This window comes from Tiliqua scincoides, chromosome 6, assembly GCF_035046505.1.
Source record: "Tiliqua scincoides isolate rTilSci1 chromosome 6, rTilSci1.hap2, whole genome shotgun sequence".
NCBI lineage: Eukaryota > Metazoa > Chordata > Lepidosauria > Squamata > Scincidae > Tiliqua > Tiliqua scincoides.
In genome coordinates, this window is record NC_089826.1 from 71523008 (window position 1) to 71545855 (window position 22848).

General features: G+C 41.1%; 1 protein-coding gene across 1 annotated transcript in view; it reads left to right on the forward strand.

Moving 5' to 3' along the window:
* The first annotated feature begins 6358 nt into the window (after positions 1 to 6358).
* RFC1 (replication factor C subunit 1) overlaps positions 6359 to 22848 on the forward strand; it is a 40299-nt gene continuing 23809 nt past the window's right edge. Inside the window, exons 1-5 of the mRNA XM_066632552.1 lie at positions 6359 to 6457; positions 12121 to 12246; positions 13445 to 13520; positions 14411 to 14527; positions 20176 to 20408. Coding sequence (XP_066488649.1) covers positions 6455 to 6457; positions 12121 to 12246; positions 13445 to 13520; positions 14411 to 14527; positions 20176 to 20408 — 555 coding nt within the window. The 5' untranslated portion in view covers positions 6359 to 6454. The remainder of the gene's footprint in view (positions 6458 to 12120; positions 12247 to 13444; positions 13521 to 14410; positions 14528 to 20175; positions 20409 to 22848) is intronic.

Below are 22848 nucleotides of genomic sequence, written 5' to 3' on the forward strand. Positions count from 1 at the left end.
AAAGACAAAATTAACTGGATTTCTCTGGGCAGAGTTTCTATAACTTGGGTGACACCACTGAAGTTTTGTTCCTTGTGCTCACCAACTTGTGGTAGAACATGAAGCACAGTCTCCCCTGAAGACTGAGGTGTATAAGAATATTTATTCTTCTACAGAATGAGAGGATGTTATTCTAGGGTACCCTATGTATAGAAAGACAACCTATACATTATAAAGATAAAGAAAGCTAAAATGATATTATGACTTATTTGCTCTTTATTTGTTAAGCTTTCATTGACTTCAGTTCTTCTGCTGTTGCCATCAAAAGAAGAAAAAAAAAGATCTCAAGAGATGCAAACTCTATTTCTAGGTTTGCTGTACATCTCCCATTTTCTTTATTTAAAATATTTATTCACTAACCTGCCTTTCCCCTCCCATTGGGAGATGCCCAAAGTGGCTTGAAGTATTAATATTATCCCCTACATCACCTATTTTCCACCAATGTGTAGCGGCACATAGGTGTGCCGCAGGAGTATGAGGGAGGGTCATTAGGGGATGTGAGCCCCCTGCTGGCAGAGCAGTGTGCCTTGTCAGTTGTCAAAAACCGGATGGTGTGCCTTGATAATTTTAGTGACTTGGCCATGTGCTGTAAAATGAAAAAGGTTGAAAATCACTGCCCTACATAGTAGTAGTAGTAATAGCAGCAGCAGCAGCCCACAGGGTTCACAATTTCAAGGGAAAAAGTGGTTTGGGGATTAAAATGCAGCAAATAAACTCAAAAATGACATAAAACAATTATTCTCCTCATATTCATGAGCTATTGTTGTTTCTTTGGTCACTGTGAGGGGAGAGGTTCACATTCCATACTTTAAAAAGCATCAGCAACTAGAGGTGGCAATCACAGACCTTCACTCTGCTGCCTTCCTTTTCTCCTAAATGCCTGTGTGCAAACAATCCAATTTCTATGATTTACTTGTGATTTATCTGAATCAAGGTAAATAAATGATTTAATTATTCTCCTTCTTGTGCTTTATTACAATCTCTTCATAGACATCCAAATGTATGGATTCAGGGGGGGGGGGAAACCAAGGGTGAGACGGAAACAGGATAGTCTATATTTCAATAATCCTAACTAATTATTTTGTTGTTCATGGACAAAGATTTACCAATTAAATAAGGATTTACTGATTTAAAAAGGAGAGGCTATATGACTTAAGTGAAAGCACTCATATGTCTTTACCTTGAATTTTTTAAAGAGTCAAGATATGAATAGTTACATATTCAAACAGAATTTTAGAATCCCGGACAGTGCATAGCATGCTGATTTAAACAATGAATGTGATTGTGTCAAGTCAGCAGGGGACGATAGCCCTTGCTTTCCCGATAGCAGAATGGCAAGGGAGCGTAGGGAGATAGCAAAAGAAGCAGGCAATCCCAAACAGAGCCAAAGAAGCAGACACAGGCTTGTTTGTTGCAAAAGCATGTATTGGTAAAGGAGCAGGCAGAAGAGTAGTCAGTCAAATGGTCCAGAAGTCAGGGATACAGCAGGTCAGTCACAGAAGGCAGTCCAAAATCAGTACACAACACAGCATGCAGAAACTCCACTACAACAACCCACACCCAGGAGTCTGTGCTTGCCCCATATATACTGGGGCCAGCCAATCAGAGTAGGGCGACCTCACAGACACAAGACAGTCTTGTGACCCACTCTGATTGGCTGTCCAGGGGTGCATTGCACCATTCCACCATAGCCTACTTGACTCAGCACTCATCTTTCCCCAAGTCATGTGACTCCCACCTGCAGCAGACACAGTTGATTGTATTAGCTGTGCTGCCTTGCTGATTGCTTCACACCAGGCCCAGATATCAGGACCTCCTGCCACATCCTGGCTAATAACAATCTCAAGCCTGGGATGCCAAAAACCTGACAGGATATCATATCCTTTTACACCATTTGGAGTTTGTTACTTTGTGAATGGCACCCACATTGATAGCACCTTAGCAATAAAGAAGCACAAACACTGCCCACTTGAAAAGGTAGCAAATTTCATATTGTTAACTGCCTGTTTTCTTTCCTACTTCCCCAGTTATGCTGCATTGCTGTTCCTCTATCCATCTTTAAAAAACCAATATTTTAATGAACAGTTTTTACCATAAAAATATAAACAGAAAAACAAATACAGATCAATTATATTGAGAAATTAACTTCTGAACCTAAAAAGGTGATTACAAAAAGGAATGAAATAAGGAAAGAAACCTGAGAGAGAAAAGACTTAATGCTGTGGTTCTCCGGGACTTTGAAACCTGCAGTAAGTCTTTGCGGGGGGCGGGGGGGAGGCAGCAGGGGTGGGGGAAGGCAGAAGCGGAGTGCTATCGCCCCACTCTCCCTTTCCCTGACCTGGGGAGCCCTGCAGGCGCTCGCGCAGAGCTCCCCGCACACAGGCACAGCTGCTGCAGGGACTGGAGGGCAAACCTCAGTCCCTGCAGCCCCGTCAGAAGGGAAAGCAGAGCAATCATGCGGTTTTGTGGAGCGGGGCGCAATCGCTCCGCTTTCACTTTTCCTGACTTGGGGAGCCCTGCCGAAGGTTGCGCAGGGCTCCCCGCACCCCCGGGAGGCTGCAGGAGGCTTGGGCAAGTGCATCCAAGCCGTTGCAGCCCCCCTGAGCGGCGACGCTGCCTTTCCCCTGTCTCCTGGCTGCCTCCGCCCCTTAAGGGGGCAGAGGCCAGGACCCACAGGCTGGGGCGTCTCGATGCCCCAGTTTGAATACCACTGACTTAATGGATTTAAAATAACTAATCAATAAGAAAGAAGGGGAAATAGAAGGAAAAAAAAGTACAGGTAATACATTTGGGATTGGTTCAGAAAGTGCCATGGAAAGCTTCTCTTTTGAATATGCCCTTCCTTTGCATATGAGGGGAGGAGACTGAATCTTCCATTAGTGGTTTGGAAAAAACTACATTGTCCTATTATGGCTGAATATGGGAACCTGTGGCTTGTTACAAAACTGCAAACAAAAGCTTCTAGTTGCATGTGAAAGAAGAAAAAGGAGAAAGGAGTAATGAATGTGAGCTCATGACTTGCAGCTGCTGATGCACTTAACAACAAAGCATTGGTATTTATCTCTCCATACAGTACAAGTTAAAGAGGAACTAGATCATCATAGCACTCCTAATTGGCTGGACCTCCTGGGATATTGCTCATACACTAGACGCTGTGCCAGAACCACCTTTCAGAGCGCGATACCATAGTCTTTCGAGACTGAAGGTTGCCAATACAATATAATTAGTTTTTTTCCATCTATTGTTTAGCCATGTATCGGATTGCTTATGAAAGGGGAGGCTTCTAGCACTTAACTATGCAAAGTTTAGCTGCTGTATATGTTCTTTTCCTCTTTATCAGCAAATGCTAAATTGAAGGTACAGTACCAAGGTGCATCCAATTGTGTTGAGATGTCACAACTTCTGATCTAGAAATCTTCATTGGATATTTCAGATGCACAGAACGGACTAAAGTTCAGTAGTTGAGGGAAGGGCAGTTTGCATGCAGTTTTCAGCCTTTTGCTGGCCTGGAAGCCCCTAACTACATATCTTGCTTTCCAGTTTAGTCTTCTGGATACTCTAGAACAGGGGTGTCCAAACATTTTTGCAGGAGGGCCATGTCATCTCTCTGACACTGTGTCAAGGGCAGGAAAAAAAAAAGAATTAATTTACATTTCAAATTTGAATAAATTTACATAAATGAATTTATTAGAGATGGAACTTGTATGAATGAATGAAGGTCTTGCAGTAGCTCAAGGCATATAAAAGGCCTTGCACAAAACAAGACCAGCCTTTCCTTCACTGCCACTGCTGCATCACAGACATGAAACAGCAAGTAGTGGAGGGAGCCCTCATCCCACAGCTCAGGTGAGAGGTTGAACAGTCATCCTCATGCTAAGAGCAGTTGCGTCAGGCCAGCACGGGCTGCAGCAAGTCTCTGGAGGACTAGAGGCTCATTGGAGACTGGGGGCTCTCTGAGGGCCTGTTTAGGAGCCCCTGAGGGCCGCAAGTGGCCCCCAGGCCGGGGTTTGGGCACCTTTGCCCTAGAATGACTGTAAAGGTTTGGGGGGACAGTCCTTGAACTCTATTTCTAGGATGAGTCTAGCAAATGTCTACACAAGGGGGGTGGCAAACATAAAGCCTGCTGGCTGAATGCAGTTCCTGGAAACATTTTATCCATCCTTCCCCTCCCTGTTATAATTGGGCTCTCCAAGTTTGATAATGGGGCTCTTTTATAACTTGAAAATATGAACAAGATTTACACATTTTCTCTTCTGTCATTGGCAGCTAATGAGTTTCAATGTGAGAACGAAGTGCTTATTTTTGGCTACCATCTGCTTAATGATGTCACTTTCTGCTTAATGATGTCACTTTCTGCTTAATGATGTCACTTCCAGCTCTCAGCAGGCACCAAGAATGCTAATTTTGGGGTCAATCCTATCCAGCTTTCCAGTACTGGTGCAGCTGTGCCAATGAGGCATGCACTGCATCCTGTGGTAGGGGGAAGCCACAGAGCCCTCCTCTAGGTAAGGGAATATTTGTTCCCTTTCTGCAGGGCTGCATTGTCGCTGCACCAGTGCTGAAAAGTTGGATAGGACTGGGCCCTTTGGCCCTCTGTATGAAACGAGTTTGCCACCCCCGGTCTACACACCCATACTATTTGTTTTGTTTTTTTAATTTCATTTATTTATATTAATAAAGAAAAAGGAAAGGAAAAACAGTAAAAAGAGAAGAAAAAAGAGAAAATCAGACAACATTAAAGATATGTTAAAAAATAAAAAAAATATAAAGATACCTCTAATAATGTAGCATGGGCGAAGTTGAAAGTACTAATTACTTACAGCTTTATAACATAATAATCTAAATTTCCACCCCTGTATATATTATATCTCCAATAGCCCCTCTTATCTTCTCATTATAAGTATTTCATTTCAAATTATTATTTCTGATTAATGTTCTCTATTCTTTTCAATCTAATCTTCAGATCCACAGCTCATTAACCCATTATTCTTTCTTCATAAAATTTTGTTGATTTCTCTGTAAGTAAAGTTGTAAGTTTGTCCAGACATTCACATACTTTTTGAAAGGTCTCCATAAACCTCGGGAGCACAGGGCTCTAATTATTATTAATTTATAATTAATAAATTAATAATAAATAATATTCTTTCTCTTTTTTGGTCTAGTAGTGGGTCAAAATAAATTGTCATTTCAAAAAGTGGGTCCCAGTGCTAAAAGGTTTGGGAAGGACTGGTCTAGAACAGCGTTTCTCAAGGTTTGTTCTCTGCTGTACCACTACACGTGGTCCACCTATTCAAAGTACTCCTGGTAGTAACTGGCAATGATGTCTTTACCAGTTACTTCTGAGTTGGGAGGCCAGATGTGACACGGCAAACACCAGTAAGAGGCTCAAGGTGGATGGGAGGGCTTTTCTGAGTGTAGAAAAGAACGCTTTGAAGCTCTGTCCACCAAGCCAAGCCTCCTACTGCTGTTTGTTGCATCTTTTTCCTGGTTGTGCAGCTGGGCAGCAGGTGTCTAGCGGTCCCATGAGTATCACCAGACAACACCTCAAGTACCACCAATGGTACCTGTAATAATACCTGTACCACTGTTGAGAAACACTGATGTACTATGGGAGGTGTCCAGGTGTCCCACAAGTACCACCAGGCACCACCACACCAGTGGTACCTGTACCACTGGTTGAGAAACACTGATCTACTATGTGAGGTGTCCAGGGGTCCCATGAGCACCACCAGACACCACCTCAAGTACCACTGATGATATCCATACCACTGGTTGAGAAACACTGCTCTAGAAGCCTCAGGAGACAGGGCTCCAATTATTATAAATCTATAATTATTATTAATAATAAATAATATTCTCTCTCTCCTGAGTGGGTCACTATAAACACATATTTCAAAGAGTGGGTCCCAAGTTCGAGGAGCGCTGGTTTGGGAAGCAATGTGAAGTTGGTAGTTGTTGCTACTGTTGTCCTGTGTGTGTGTGTGTGTTGTTGTCTTGTGTGCTGTTGCTGCTGTTGTCTTGTGTGTGGCTGTCTGCTGATGCTGTTCTTCTGTGTGTTGTTGCTGCTGCTGCTGCCATCGCCTTGTGTGTTGTTGCTGACGGTGTTGTCTCGTGTGTCGCTGCTGCTGCTGCTGCTGCCTTGTGTGTCGCTGTGGCGTGTGTCGCTGCTGCTGGAGGCGGAGTGTCGGGGCAGAGGGTCCCCGCGGGACTCGCAGGCGCAGCCACTGGGAGCGCGGCCCGGCGCGGTGCTCGGAGGGCGCCCCTCCCTCCGCGCTCCTCCCAGTGACGAGATCAGCGCGCGCTCCTCGGCGTCTGTTGTTGGCGCGAAGTCGGTCGGCGGGGGGACGCGGCCCGCGCCCGTCCAGCCGCCGCCAACGGCAGTCACCGTCGCTTGGGAGACGTGGTCGCGCCCAGCATGGTGGGTGAGCGCGCGGGGGGGCGACGCGGAGCTCGCTGCGTCTCCTCAGGGGGAGGGGGAGGGGTGCCAAGCTTAGGGCAGGGAGGGTGTGGGGGCGCCGCCTGACCTACGTCGGCAGGGTGCTGTGGAAGGGTCTCTCTCGCCCCCCTGTGGCCCCCACACTTGAGGGAGCTGCTCTGCCACCTTCCTCATGCCATGCCCCCAGCCAACCAGCCAGTCAGTATGAGGCTGGGGTCCCATCAGTCAGTCAATCAATATGAGGTTGGGGTCCCATCCGTCCATCAATCAGTATGAGAGTGAGGTCCCATCAATCAATCGATATGAGACTGGGGTCCCATCCATCCATCAATCAGTATGAGACTGCGGTCCCCATCTATCCATCAATCAATATGAGACTGGGGTCCAATCAGTATGACACTGGGGTCCCATCATTCAGTCAGTGTGAGACTGGGATCAATCAATCAATCAATCAGTCAATATGAGGGCAGGAGGTCTGGCTCAGTTGGTAGAACTGCCACCTTGTATGCCTGAAGATCTGAGGCTGCCAGTTCGAAACAATCGGAAGTACCCGAGGACTGACTACACGATGATATATTGATGGAGTGTGGGAGGCAAAGGGCCAGAGAGAGGCCATACTGGGAAGGAATCCAGCTGGAACAAGGAGTTCTATGAAAGACTAGAACTATTCAATTGTAAAAATCCCAAGGGGGGTTTAGAACAGCCTGCCTATGTAAACCGCCTTGGATTAAAGTCTAAGGAGAAATCTGACGACCAAAGAAAGGCAGTATATAAATACCTGTATAAATAAATAAATAAAATCAATCTGAAACTGCGGTCCTATCAATCAGTCAATCTGAGATTAGGGTCCCACTGCCAATCCCAACCCCTTCCCAGGACCTGTTCTTTTTCCCCCATCACCACCCCCCACCTGGCCCATTTCCTCTCTGCTTCTTGTGTCTTCATAACAACCCTGTGAGGTAGTATAAGAACATAAGAAGATCCTCTCCCTGCTGGATTAGGCCAGAGCCCCATCTAGTCCAGCTTCCTGTATCTCACAGGGGCCCACCAGAAACCTCAGAAAGCACACAAGACACCTGTATCCTGGTGCCCTTCCTTGCACCTGGCATTCGGAGATAACCTACTTCTAAAACCAGGAGGTTGCACAGACCCATCATGGCATGTAACCTGTGATGGACTTTTCCCTCCAGAAAAATGTCCAATCCCCTTTTAAAGGCATCCAGGCCAGATGCCATCACCACATCCTATGGCAAGACGTTCCACACACTGGGTTATGAAGTATTTTTGTGGACAGTTACTGTCAGTTGCTCTGGGTTGAGACCAACTGGTATAAAGTTCTCACCTCTAGCTGTTTGAAAATGCCCACCATAGTTGTGGGCAAAACATTAGGAAATAAAAATCTTCACAGACCATGACCAATAAGCCCAAACAGTTCTTACTGCAACACTAATAATACCAGCCATGAAAACCCTAGGCTTAGATTATGCTGTTGAAAAATGTTAAAGAGGCCAGCAGACTCCTGTATGGGTAACAGTGTGTCATTTTATTTTTATATTACAATCATTTTATTTATGCAATTATTACAGTCATATTTATGCAGTTATTCTGAAATCCAGAGTAATCAAAAATCCAGACTCCTTCCTGTCCCAAGCAGTTCGGATAAGGGATAATCAACCTGTAACAGATTCAGAGCCCAATCCTATCCAACTTTCCAGCACTGATGCAACCGCAATGCAGCCCTGAGGTAAGGAAACAAATGTTCCATACCTTGAGGAGGCCTCCAAGACTGCCTCCCCACCACAGGATACAGTGCATGTCCCATTGGCACAGCTGCACTGGCACTGGAAAATTGGGCTCTCAGGCTGCAATCCTATACCCACTTTCCTGGAAGTCCCATTGAATGTAATGGGCCTTACTTCTGAGGAGACATGCATAGGATTGCACTGTCAGGTGGTTTCACACAGTAGTAAACATATGTTTGTCACCAAGTGTACACTTAAAATATCTTTGGGGTGTATTTAAAACTGATCTGTCAAGTAGCCCTAAGGGCCAGTCCAGTTACTTATCTTCTCTGTGCAGCATGCCTCCAGATGTCTCTATGGTTACATTTGCAGGCCAGAGGTTTTGAACCAGTGTGGTTGTCCTTGGATACATCCCATCTAGCTCATAGGGAGAAAAACAGGATAAAAATCCAGTAAATAAATAAAATTTGTCTGATGGTAATTTCTGCAGTCATGGCTGCTCATTTTTTTCAGTTGTCATCATCAGAATCATTCAGTTAGCTGTATCTGTGGATGGCACAGGTCACTCATTACATTTGCCATATTAATTCCGTCAGGTGGAGAGGAACTTTGGGCTGCTTCCCACAAAATACTTTTCCTACATGGATATCATTTCCATGTAGAAAAGTGTATGTGCCTCATATATGCAACAACTGCACATGCCTCGCTTAGTTTTTGTAGACATCACAGCAGCCTGTTGTGTACATACAGCAGATGTGTATTGGTCCAGGGAACACCTGATGCTACAGGAATGTGGAAACTAAGCAGGTGATGGGCAACAGTGTGAATGGGAGACTATTGGGAGCCTCTTGTAAACGAAGGATATAAATAGATATTTAAAATACACAAATGATATGTGCATGCTCAGTGCATAACAGGGTATACACAGTGCATACATAGTATCCTATATAGGTATTACTTCAAGTCGAAGATTTGTCTTTGATTAAGTGGCCAATGTGTGTGCTTACCCTGCAATTTTATGTACTCTTAATATAAGAATGCAAGAAGAGCACTACCAAAGGCCCATCTAGTCCAGTGTTCCATTTCCCACAGTGACCCACCATTCCCTCTGGGAAGTCTGCAAGCAAGACATGCTCCTTTTCCTCTGATATTCAGAGGCATATTGCCTCTGAACCTGGAGGTCGCATATCACTGTCATTACCAGGAATCATTGAGAGACTTGTCCTCCATGAATTTGGTAAGTTCTTTTTTAAAGCCACCTAGAATAACAACCATCACCGCATTGTGGTGCAATGAATTCCACCACAATTCATTTTGTGCTAAACAAAGAAGTGCTTATTTTGCCTTTTTTGAATTTCCTACTAATCTGTTTCATTGGAGGACTCCCGATTCTGGTGTTGATAGGGCAAAGACATAAAAATTCAAATTTGTTTCATTCATAAGATTATACTGCATGTCTTTCTTCTTGGTTGTCTAAAAATAATAGACTCTTCCAGTACAGCTTATACTTCAAAAGCTGAGAAACTTAGGGTCCAATCCTATCCAACTTTCCTGCTCCTATGCAACTGCAATGCAGCCCCAAGGTAAGGGAACATATGTCCCCTCTCCACTGCAGGATGTAACACACACCCCATTGGCATGGCTGCATCAGCGCTGGGAAGTTGGATAGGATTGGATCCTTAGTTGCTTGATTGCAGCCTAGTTTTCTTTAGGGCCCAATCCTATCCAACTTTCCAGCACCAGTGCAACCGCAGTGCAGCCCCAAGATAAGGGAACAAATGTTCCCATACCTTGAGGAGGCCTCTGTGAATGCTTCCACACCACAGGATGCAGTGCATGGCCAGTACTGAAAAATTTGGCCCCCATTCTATTATTGAATGGTCTAAAAGAATTTATGGAGCTCAGTCAGGCTAACATTTTTGAAAAAGGCAAATTAATGTTCTGTATAGAAAAGTTCTTTGAACTAGAATCATGTATAAATAAATAGCTAGCTAGTTTACAGCCCAATCCTATCCACACTTTCCTGGGATTAAGCCCCCTTGACTCTAATGGAACTTACTTCTGAATGGACATGCATAGGATTGGGCTGTTAAATGGAGGAATATATTAACTATTGGTGGTTAAGCAGAAGAGCCTAGATCTAAAGAAGTTACTTTCTACTGAAGAAATAAAAGAAAGGACTGTTACAAGGGTAGTTATTGGGCACAAGCCACACCTTCTTTTCTCATAAAGAAGATTTCTTTGCTTGTGCCCTCCCTGAAATGGCTGGGAACAGGGACTGTGAGCAGGTATGAGTTTGTTGGTTTCCTCTGAAACATTTTAAATTAGAAGTGATGTTCTTTTGATGATAGAAGATAATCTTACTAAATACTATACAACTTTGCTATTTTTGAATTAAGTTTTACTCGTTTCCTATGTAGTAGTAGTAGTAGTAGTAGTTCCCAAGACCATGAAAAACCCTATGTTTAAGGTTGGAGAAATCCTAGACACCCATTACCTGAAGTACCAAAAAATTTGGATACTAATATGCAGGCATTTTGAGTAATTTTTTAAATAATACATCTCAGTATAAGACTGATGCTTAAAAATGAATGGTTGTTATTTTTTTTAGTTACGGAACTTAAGAATTGAAAATAGCCATCACTGGTACTTAAGAATTGAAAATAGCCATGATTGGAAAACTGTTGTTAACATGAGTATAAGTGTCATGTGTGCATTTTGAGATGTTAATAAAATGCATTGAGTCTGATTATTGTCTCATTTAATTAGAAGTTTTTTTTAATGGCAGTTTTTAATGTCCTTGATTATTCTTTCTGTAAAGCATTAGTAAATTTACCAACTTTTTGGACTGTACCTTTAATTGTGGCAATGTGGAGCAGATAACTTTTATCTCTGCCTTGAAAAGCATCACCTGCCAATTCTTTAATATCAAATTGCTATTAAAGGCATAGCTGGAGAAGAATGGCTGAAAGTTTGTAATTCTAAATTGGCTATTTTTGGAGTTTCTCAGTATTCCTATCCCTCAATTAAATTAGGGTTTTCTTTGCTGTTGAAGGGCAGAAAGCTCTCTTCTTCAGTGATGTAAGAGGATTGAACTTTACTCACAATACTTTCATGCTGTTATTTTAAAATACATGTTAAGAACTCCCATCTTCCTGTTTATACTCTTTCTAAACTATGGTTGAACAAAATCTTTTGATAAGAGCACTTCCTGTCAATAGCTTCTTAGCTACCTTTTCAGCTGGTTGACTTTTTGAAAAGACACTTCTTTCCCTCTTAAGGATCTTAATTCATTAAATTTGATGAAAATCCTAATTTCTTTGCAGTTAAAAAGAAATAATTACAAGTACTTTTTGAATTTAGAGTGTTCAAGAGGCTTGCTGCTCTGTGAGTGAAATTGACAAATTTAGAAGTGACTGAAATTGACTTGTGTAGGTTCCTGTTTTGGAAGGTGTTAGGCTTCTCCAGAGGCATTTCTGTAATCAGTTGATAATAATTGACTGATACCAACATGGGTTGGGAAGGCCAGGCAAGAACACAACCTGCAGTCAGATTAGGGCTGCATTCTAGGCACGTTTCATCTAAACACTGAACTCAGTGGTGTTTACTTGTGTGTAATCATAGTTGTATTGAGTTGCAAGTCCCACTGAAGTTGATACAAGTTAGTTATGATTTCATTGATTTCAGTGGTGTTTTGTCAGGACTTATTTTCTTTAGATACAACCCAGGTTTTCAGCATCAGTTTGACAATTACATGACAATGACAATCACATACTTTAAAAAATAATAGTAATTTATGACTCTTATTTTTACTAATAATCTTTTAAAATCACAGAGAGCAGTTCATAGTTGTTTTGTGAAGCTTCTAAAAATAACTTTATTTAATTGTTTCCCTTTGTTTAGGATATCCGGAAGTTCTTTGGGGTTGTAAATGTTGGAAAGAAACAATGTGATACTGCCAAAAGGAATGAGAAACCCAAAAATAAGGAGGGGACTTCGGGTGAGAAGTCAAAATCAAAGGAAATCAAGGTTGGGTGAAAATTTTTATATATTCTTTCTGGGGTTTGAATTTGATTTTGCCATCTGCTTGTTTCCTTGCTTTTCTCTTTTGGGGTTCCTCTTTTTAGTTCCCCAGTGGTTTCTATAAGGAGTGTTTGAAACATCCTTCTGTCAATGTTATTGTAGAAGTCAAAGAACCATGTCTTTAATTCTGCATGGTTGTGAAGTTGTGTTACTTAAACAGCTTCACTTGCTTCCTGCAAAATACTTGCTCCCTATCTAATCACTTTTCTTTCCCCCCAAACCACTAGTCCAACTATCCCAGTACAATCTCCTTTGAGTGGCTTTGGTTCTTCAAGGTCTGAGGCAGTTGTCGTTCCTAGCCAAGATCCATATATGATTGGATTGAATCCAGCTCTTTCTGCATGCAAAATATGTGCTTTATAAAGGACCTTGGGTTCACAAGCTAATTGCAGTCTTGTTAGTGTGCCATCTCTCCTGCTGGGAGTGGGCTCTTCAGATTTATTCATTTAGAAATCATGGCTTGTCCTAGATGAGTGGATAATAGCATGGTTGGTTAAAAAAGGTAAATAACCTTTTGTGTTTTTGGAGAAAGTAGACCTAATTCTAAACATGAGCTGCTAAATTGATGTGTTTTGGATTGAGATGTTAGAATGGGAAGAGAGCCAATTTTCAGTTTTATACTTGGATTGCTTCTGATGCAGATGGGTCTTGTCATATCTGGTAGCTTGTCACTCAGTCACAAAATATATTTGGTTCAGACTGTTTTGTATATAGTGCCTTATTTTAAAGGAGTTGCGGGCTGAATTATTGAGCCAAGGCTCATTATTTTATGCTTTTGATAAAGTTTAGGGGATCAAAAATACTTTTGGGGAATAAGAACCAAGATGCCAGTGATTAAATGATAATCAGAGATGCTCTTCATCCATATGTGAAATGCTTTCATTTTCCATAATTACTTGGTGCATTGTATGAAAGAAATATGCTTTTGTATGTTTGAAAGAAGGGTAACCATGGGATTGTGCCTACATTTGAAATCTAGCAGAGATGTACATTGAATTTGTTCAGGGTGGTGGTGTTATGCAGCAGTGGGATGTGATGAAAGTTGATCTACTAGTATTGTATTGGCTTATGCCTCTTGAGTTAGTAATAAGAACAACACTGGAAAAATTATTTTGATGAATAACTAATGAACTGTTGCAATCAGGTGAAGAATTCATCTTATGAAGAGGCTTTTAAGCAAAAGCAAGTGAACAAAAAAAAGAGGATAATCTACGATTCAGGTAACATGTCATTGCTTTTTTGTACTATTTCATAGCTTGGAGTAGAAAGTTTTCTTTTAGATCTGGGGAAAGGCTCATCATTTGTCAGCTGGACCAACAGAGATATAGTCTCTGTGTTGTCCAGCTGGTCCTTAGATTATCCACCAGGGAGACCAAGGCTACAATTCTATTCATGTTTACCTTAGAATGAATTCCACTGAACTCAGTGGAACTTATTTCTGAGGAGACACACATGGCATTGTGGTGCAAGGCTATCTCTGCCCTGAACCCAGATTGAAATGGGTCCAGATAATCCATTTATTTCAGTATACCTTGTAGTTGAAATGCAGCCACCCATTTAATTGCCTTGCCCAGAAATGGGAAATTCAAGACTGTCTGGTAATTATCCAATATGTTGGATCCAGAGAGGACTTCTTCAGGAGGGCTTCTTCATCGGGTGGCTTCTTCTTCACTGCCAGTTTTACCACCACTGGCAACACTCCCTCCATCACAGATGAATTTACCACCTTCACCATCCATTTGACTAGTCCGCCCCCCCCCCGACTGAATAAACCTAAACTGAACAAAGGTCAAATGACTTCCTGTTCCAAATGTACCTGTCCGCATTCTCAGGTTGTGCAATCTAAAAAGAATCTCAGCCAACAGGCATCTTGGGAACATCGACTGGCACTATTAATATGGTGTCAAAGTAATGATGGATGCCGGCATTATTACCTGCTTAGCAAGTTGGTCACAGTAAGCTAATGAGCTGTTCTCTCTTCCCTGAGGAATTACTGTGAAGCAATACAGGCTGAAACTCAGGGGAGGGTATAGACATAACCTTTTTTCCTATGAGTTTTTCAAAGTCTGTATGGAAGAATCAAATGTGTTTAACTTGTGTTTAAATGCAGATTCTGAAGAGGAAGTGCAGTTGGTTAAAAAATCTAAGAAGCCACCTGATAGAAAACAGATTTCAAAATCTGATAACACTCTAAAGAAAGAACCTGTTGTTTATGTTTCAGAAACAGGTAATGTGTTCGCCATTACAGTGCTAGAGCCTGGGTGCATTTATGTGTAGAAATGCTTTTAGTGTTTGCTTAAATTTAGGCTATGTAGTACAAAGGAGATTTTAAAAAATAAACCAACTATTTTTAGTCATAGAGCACAGAAGTTGGTTTTTGATTTGAATATGAGCTTCTCTGTTTCCTTTTTTTATGTGTCCTATTGGCTTCTGTCGGACCAAGACTCTTGAACTTTTAACATCTTTGGTTCTTAATATCTGCTGTATTATATAAAAACAGAAACTGTGATTCCTTAGGTAACAATTACTTTATGGTGTGCAATGAATCGGTGGAATTGCTTGCCACAGGATTTTGTGATAATGCCTGGCCTAGAGATGGTTGAAAGAGGAATGGACAAATTTATGGAGGAAACGTCTACCACGTTGCAAGCCATGATGACTATATGCAACCTCTGGGTTTATAGGTAGCCTAGCTCTGAATGCCAAATTTAAGGTGTGACCACAGGATATAGGTATCTTGTCATGAATGGTGAATGTCATCTGTTGGGCCATTGTAAGATACAGGAAACTGGAGTAGATGGGCCCTTGGCCTGATTCATTAGGGTGGCTTTTATGTTCTTTCATAATATGGAATTCCTGTTGTATGAATAGTTTCCTTTAGGACGTGTTTAGACTGTTTTTTTCTTATCTATTTAAAAAAGAGAGTGTTTGAGAGAGAGGGAGGATGGCTCTACATCATATTTGTACTTTTAGTGCATGGTTGTGTGAGTAGGGATTGTTTAATGGTATAGATGTTGGCATAATAGTTGATCTGATTTAATTATAAAGAAGTGTGTGTATTTACCTGTGACAAGATTACTGAATAGTACTGGAATTAAAATGTAGTTTATGTGGAGGAAAAGTCTCTTTGGGGGAGCAAATCCTAAGTGAGACAGAGACATTTCTGATGTGAAATTTGTTTGTGAGCTTGAGTGGGAATTATGTTTTGAACACATTCAGCAATTTGGGAAAAAATTTGAGTAAACAAGCTGAATAAAGCTGTCTTATGCAGGCTTAAGTACATAGATAAGATAATTGGTAGATGTGAAGGTTTTTTTTCCATGTTGTCTCTTTGTACAGGTTGCAATCCTTCACATGTTTGCTTGGCATAAGACCCCACTTAAATCAGGAACAAATGGAGACATTATGTTTATTTCAACAAGTTGCGCCTATACTTAATAGAGCCTGACATTGTCATGATAAACAAGTGCTGAAATATTCTTGATATGGTTAGCTAGATCTCGTTTTGCTTCCAAAAGTTTCACAGTTCCAGAACTACACATAGCCAGACTGTAATTATGGGCTGAAACATGTAAATAGGTCTTTCAAGGTAGTTTGCAGGTTGAAAAGTAGGGTCTAATCAGCCTACAAAATTGTCTAATCCACAGCAATGTTTTATTAGTTTGTTTGCTCATTATATACTTGTTAATCATTTGTGGACTAAAAGAGAGAGACGATAACTTTTTTGAAAGCTTCCCTGCCTGAAAAGGATTTCTTACTTGTCCCTAGCAGGCAGTGAAGACTGTTGGTAAGACTGGTATAAATTTTGAATTACCTATATGGTCTTACAGTCACCTGTCCCTTTCCACATGCGGTTGTCAGCCACATACAGAAAAAGCAGTGTTAAAATTTCTTAGGTACCATGTTAGGCAGGCTATGGGATGGATAGATAATGTTGTACTGACAGAGTAAGGGAGAATAAAGAAGCTGCAAACTTGGCAGGACAACTTCTAATGCTTGAAAACTGTTCATGTTGAGATTTAGATGGAAGAGTTTTAGTTTCCCAGCACTGATGATGCCCTTGGGGTTGTGCCTGGAGGCAAGGCAACCTGAGTTATTCTGTATTGCATAACTTTAGAAGGTGCAGTCAATGTTTTCTGTATGTGACATGTTAGAAAACATGGATCAAGGTTAATCATGAAATAGTTCAGTTGCATCTCAAACTTACTCTTATTGAATAATCACAGGTCTGCTAAAGGGCAAGGTTGACGTAAACTTTTTTTTCTAAATTTTATTGTATTGCACAAACAAAACAAAACAAAGAGAATATTGCATCGATACGTGCTTATGAATTACTTTTTTAAAAAAGGGAAAAAATATTTATACATATACACAACCAGAGTATCTACATATCAACACTTCATGCGGCTTATTATGTCAAGGAATGGCCTCCAGATATCCTCAAATAAATGGGTTGACATAAAATGTAATTGAAGCAATCTTGGAATTCAAGGCTTAGCAACTTCATTTGATGTGTGTGATGCATAACTGTTTTGTCCACTCAGAGCAGTGTTTTGGTAGCCAAGTGACGTGACTTTCAGCTGTGTATTGAATGAACTCAATAGTTGTTTGTTGGTCTAGAACAGGGGAGGGCAAACCGTGGCCTGGGGGCCAGATCCGGCATCCACACAGATCTGTCTGCCCAGTGAACGGGACCTTTTGGTTCTGTGTGGCTGCCAAGGAATGTCTTCCCTGTTTGGAGGACAGGGATTCTTTGTGCAGTCATGTCTGCTGGAACGTCCTGTTGCGTGGCATTCTTGGATGCCGGACAGACAGCGCAACTACCCAGAGCATCCCTGTCCTCCAAATGGGGAGGACATTGCTTGTCAGCCGCGCCGAATGCTTGGGTGCAGTCCAGATGGGGACCACTTTCTGGGTGCATAGTGCCGGTAAGTTTGAACACCGCTGGTCTAGAAACAGAGGAAAAAGGGTATTTAGTATGCATAGTGGATTCTTGTAATGGCTAATGTTCTGGTTTTCAAACTCATTCAGATTTTCAGAGGTAATGTTTAGGTCTTTCAGACTGCAGGCTTTCTTTCTACATTATAACTAGTGTCATCAGAACTATATAAACTCTTCTGCTATTTTGCTGTCATAGTTAGTTCCCAATTAGGAGAATTTGTTTTGGAGGAAGAGGGAAAACAGTTACCATACAGATAGTACTATGCTTGTGCATACTGAGTTAGGAAGAATTGAGACCAAAATATTTTTGGTCTCTCACTAAATCTGGTCCAGTAATGTGCAGCATTTCACTTTTTGAAGCAGTAGTAAAACTCTTCACTTAGAAACGGTTGCAATTGTCTGTCTGAACCTAGTCCTATAAAAAGGTAAGCTGTGATCCTCATTTGCTTCTGGAGTGGTTTGTGGATTGTAACATTTTAAACACCTTTTAAAATGGAAGCTTTAAGGCTTAATATTTATTTTTTGTTTACCAATGTAAAGAATCTTTAATTTTTTATGGGAAGTTTTTTGGCTTCCTCAAATTCTATAGTATATGGGGGATATAGTTCATGTAAAAAAATTATTTTTAACAGGATGTGTTCTACAGGTCATTAGGTTTATCATTTTAATCCCTATTAAACACATTTCATCATTACACTGTTTGGTTACACCTGCTTTCTTTCCTTTTAGACCATTGATTTGTTAAGGACAGAACATAGTGTAACTCACAAGTAATGGGAAAAGGAAGTGCAATTTTATAAATACTTCCATTGCTAACCAGTCTTGGTTAGATTAATTCAGTATGTTGGGAGACGTCCAAATTATTGTACCTGTTAAGTATCTCTTCCACCGTAGTGTTCTCGTGAAGTATGGGACCTTGAGTGTTGTTTGCAGAAGATGACCTGTTAATTTTGCATTGAACCTTGCCCAGTGTCATAAAGTGCTTTCAGTCGGCAAGAGCATTGACTTTTGTTCTAATAGAGCTTAGTGCTTTTCTGACTATTCTTAGTACACAGTTATTATGTATATGCGTTTTGACTGTATTTGTTCATATCAGAGTACCATTTTGAAGTTTTCTTCTATTCACCCTTTTCACACAGAATTGACTTAAATTGTTATAAATCTTGTTGCATTATCAGAGTCAGCAGAAATTTGAGACTGTCATCCATGTTTCATTGATTATATTCTCTCCTAAATGAAGAATAGGACAATAATGAAAGGGAAACAAAAAAAGGGGTTTGGCATTTAATATATTGCAGGTATTAGGCAAACACATAGCAATTTGGAGTCCATTAGAAGGGATAAGTATGTGAAGAATAGAGTAACTGCCTTGGCTGATGTCTGGAAACCTGTCTGACGCACATACATGCCATCCTAATTCCACAAAAGTTAGCAAAATGGCTTTATAGCAGTACTTTTCACCCAGAAGTACTAGTACTGCTAATGGTGGCAGGTGGTACTTGGCCCTACTGCCAAGGCAACCATGTGGTATTGCCCTGCCTGGCTCAGCCCAAATGTGCTGGAAGTGGAGATGGCTGGGGCATGAGTTGACTGTGCAGCTGCTTGTCCTTCAGAAGAGGAACAGTTTGGGGAAGGAAGGTGCCCCAACTATGGGGCAACCTGTCCTCTTATGTGTACATAGAATGATTCTGCTGGCAGTGCTGTTATGTGCAAAAGTGGTACCCCAAAAGAGTGGAACTTTGAAAAGAGGTACCTGCAAAAAGATTTTTATTTAATAGGCCTACTTTATAGCTTGTTTTGGAGCTGAAAAGGGAAAGATCTTCCAAGAAAGAGGGAGTACTAGTTACTCACATTTATGAAACTTGCAAGTTATATTTTTTGGATCCAAGTGCAAGGATAGCAGGATGACAGTTGCTGCGATGTGAAGGTTCATGTCTGTTTTTAGTTTTTCCAGTGCAGTAATAAAATGGGATTAATACCGGACTAGACTGAGTGAATCAATTTTATGTTTTTATGATAGCAGAGGAGTTTGACATTTTAGATAAGGCAGTTATAATTATATTGGTTTAAAGTGTGTGCTGGTGTTGCATTTGGTATTGAACTGTAATTCCAAAGTCTATATAGGAAGTGTGTACAATTGGGAATAAGACTTCCAGGTGGGGATTGCTGTTTTCACCAGCATTTCAAGATTTTTGGCTAGAGTTCTAGGTTTTATAATGCATGTAGGATATTGGTAACTGTCCCACCTATATTAAAATGCATGTTTGCTTCAAACATTGATGTTACTGTGAATACTTGGGCTCTCTTCCTGTTAGGAATTTTGGATGTGCTTGTACCCCCCTCACTGGTGTTAACTCCAGGTTGTCTGGCATCCTCAGTAATGAGTAGTAATATGGCTATGAGTAATAGGACCCCTATAATCTGGAAGAGGTGAAAAGCAAGGGTACTTTCCTGCTCCTTGGGTGTTCTTTGAAAAGCAAGGGAATGGTAGTGCTGTTGGAACAGCTCTCTACCAGTTTTGTGGCCTTGGCAAATGTCCAGTCTTGCCAACCTTGCCCTGCAGCTTTTCTTTGTAGGGCATTTGGCTGTATCATGTTTGTTTGAATGTGGCACTGTCCACCTGATTTTCACCCACAGTCTCCAGTTCTCTCAGATGATATATTGGGTGGTTAGAGAGACAGTGCATTCAAATAAATGCCAAATTTATTAGTAATATTTTTTTAGGCAGTGAGGGTGAGGACGTGTCTGCAAGAGCCCAAAATTCATGCCAGGTTGAGAGTTCTTCTTGGAATGTAGAACCTGATGACACCCTTCCACTTTTCATCTTGTAGAAAATGTTGTGAAACATTAAGCAGTAAAGAAGAGTTAGAATAAAGGTATTGCTGTTTAGTGTCTTGGCCCTGAAGCGTTGCTGCTTGCTATTCTTTCACTCAGATGAAGACGAAGATTTTGTTAATAAGAAGGCTTCCCAAAAACCCAAGGAGAATGGGACATCTTCAAGCATTTGTCTAGGAACTTCTGGACCACCAAAGACAGATCTAAAACAGAAAATAAAAAGTAAACCCATGTCCCCTATGAAACTGACACCAACTTCTGCAATAGATTTCTTTGGAACTGGGAGCATTCAGCGATCTGAGAAGAAATTGGTATCAAGCAAACGAAAAGAAGTAAGTAATGCAAAATTGTGGCTGCTTTTTTCCATGTAGCTGATGCATACTTACGAGCAAAGAAAACTTTGAGTGTTATGAAAATTACAGTTGTGTGTTTTGATTCAGCTACACCTTATGGTGGAAGGGTAGTGAGTGAGTGCTGTGAGTGAGTGAGTGAGTGCTGTTGAAGAGGAGACCAAAACTGCTTTATTTTAGCACTTTGGTTTTCTTTAGTTTTTGGTGCCTTCCAGTAAAAGGTGGAATTGCTGTTAAAAAATTTGAATTGCAACTTTATGATTGAGAAAACAAAATTAATTTACTTGAACTATTGCACAGTTTGACATTTAACAAGTTTTTTAAAAATTGTAATTATCTAAAATTATCATAAAACAGGAGATGGGTTTAAATTTATATTTAAATTAAAGGCAGGAGGTCTGGTCTAGAGGGTAGAGCCTCCGTCTGCCTGAAGATAACATCCACAAGGTCGCCAGTTCAAGGCCACCGGCACCGTGCGACCTTGAAGCAGCTGACAAGCTGAAGCCGAGCTATTCCATCTGCTCTGAGCATGGGAGGATGGAGGCCAGAATGTGAAGCCTGATCGGAATGAAACACCTTGAATGTAGTGGTTCTTGAAAGAAAGAAACTTCTTTCAAATTGTAAAAATCCCTATTTAATAAGGGATTTAGATAAAGCCTGCCTATGTAAACCGCCTTGAATAAAGTCTTGAATAAAGACCAAGAAAGGCGGTATATAAATACCTGTTGTTGTTGTTGTTGTTGTTGTTGTTATAATAACTCTCAATGGCCTATATCTCAGAAATCTGTTGGGAAAGAGAGACTTTTGTGACCTACAAAGACCAGGGTGAATCTGGCATATTTCTATGGGGAGGAAATGCCACAAATGTGGAGCCATCACTGAAACTTTCTTTTCTTTCTAAACAATGCTGTTACATTTGTGATAAGTCTATTGTCATTGGTGTATACAGGTTGAGTCTCATTATTCCGAAGGGTTCTGTTCCCCAGAACTCACTTGAATGGCAAAAATCCGCACTAAAGCAAATCCATTTTAAAAACAAAGTCCCTTTTCTCTGGTGATTTAAAAACAACCTTGTTGACTTTTGTGATGTTAAGACAGGTCATTAGGCGGACAATCCATCATCAGTCTCTCTCCAGGAGAGCCAGGGACCCCTCCCTTCATCCAGAGCAAGTGATCTTTCTTTCACCTGGTAGGGGTCACTTTGCCTTGGAGAGAGAATCAGCCAGCTGCCATCTCTTGCATTAACAAATGACTGTTTTCCTTTAATTTAAAGGGCCCTTCTCATCAAGCTGAGATAGAAAAATCTGTGGATAATTAGGTTATACCTGCAATCCCTTGCATGACTCTCTCTACAATAGTAAGAAAAGCAGTTTTTAAAACTGTGATGTTAAAGGGGTGCATTTTTCCCCTTCTCCAGGGATCAGCACTTTCCTTCTCACTTGCAGTGGCCACTCGTATTGAGTCAAATCTGTGTATAAAAAAATCAGTGTATAACAAGATTGCACCAATATATAGAGCAAGTAGTTTCTTGCAACTGACTTATGATCCTTTGGTTGGCAAGTAAGGGAAGGGCATCTGGGTACAGAACTTAGCTCATAAGACTATCACTTAAATGAAGTTAGTATTTGGTAAAAGAGATTTTCATGGCCCTGTCCCAAGGTGTTCTGCAAACTGCTAAGTAAAGCACATGCCAAAACTACAGTTTTCTGGCCCAAGTGAAATTTGAAGGAATTGTGAGGAGATAAATTGAAAATCTTCCAGGGAAGAAGAGTCAGCGTTTTTTTTTTTCATTCATTGTTATACTCTCCCTGTCTCTTAACTGCCAGGGCAAATAAGTGCATACATTCCAACAAAAAGCAGTTCAGTAGTAGAATCATTCATTCTTTTTTTTTTTCCCTTCCCAGCAACTCTGAATCATTTAGCATTTGTCTCCTTCTCAAGAAAACAATCATACTATCTGTTATGAGTTGAAATTTCATGTACTTTTCTTCCTCCTGCCACTTATAATAGTGAATTTGGTTCTACGAATTGGGAATGGAAAGGTTAGGACATAGCATGGGATTAACTGGGGCTTGTCCAAACCAAAATGAATGTGGGGAATGTGGATTCCAATCTACCCTCTATGAAGCATCAGTGACTGAACTGGGAAATACGCCAGGGGCCTATTCCTTGAAATGGGGGTCACTTTCAGCTTTTGTGTTACTGCTTTTATGAAAATCTGTCTGAATTTACAAGCATAGGAGCAAAGTACATCTCAGGTCGCAATCCTAACCCCTTATGTCAGTGCTTTCCTGCACTGGCATAGCGGTGCCAATGGAACATGTGCTGCATCCTGCAGTTGGGTGTCACTCAAGGAAGCCTCTACGAGGTAAGGGAATGTTTGTTCCCTTACTTCAGAGCTACATTGCCCTTATGTCAGTGC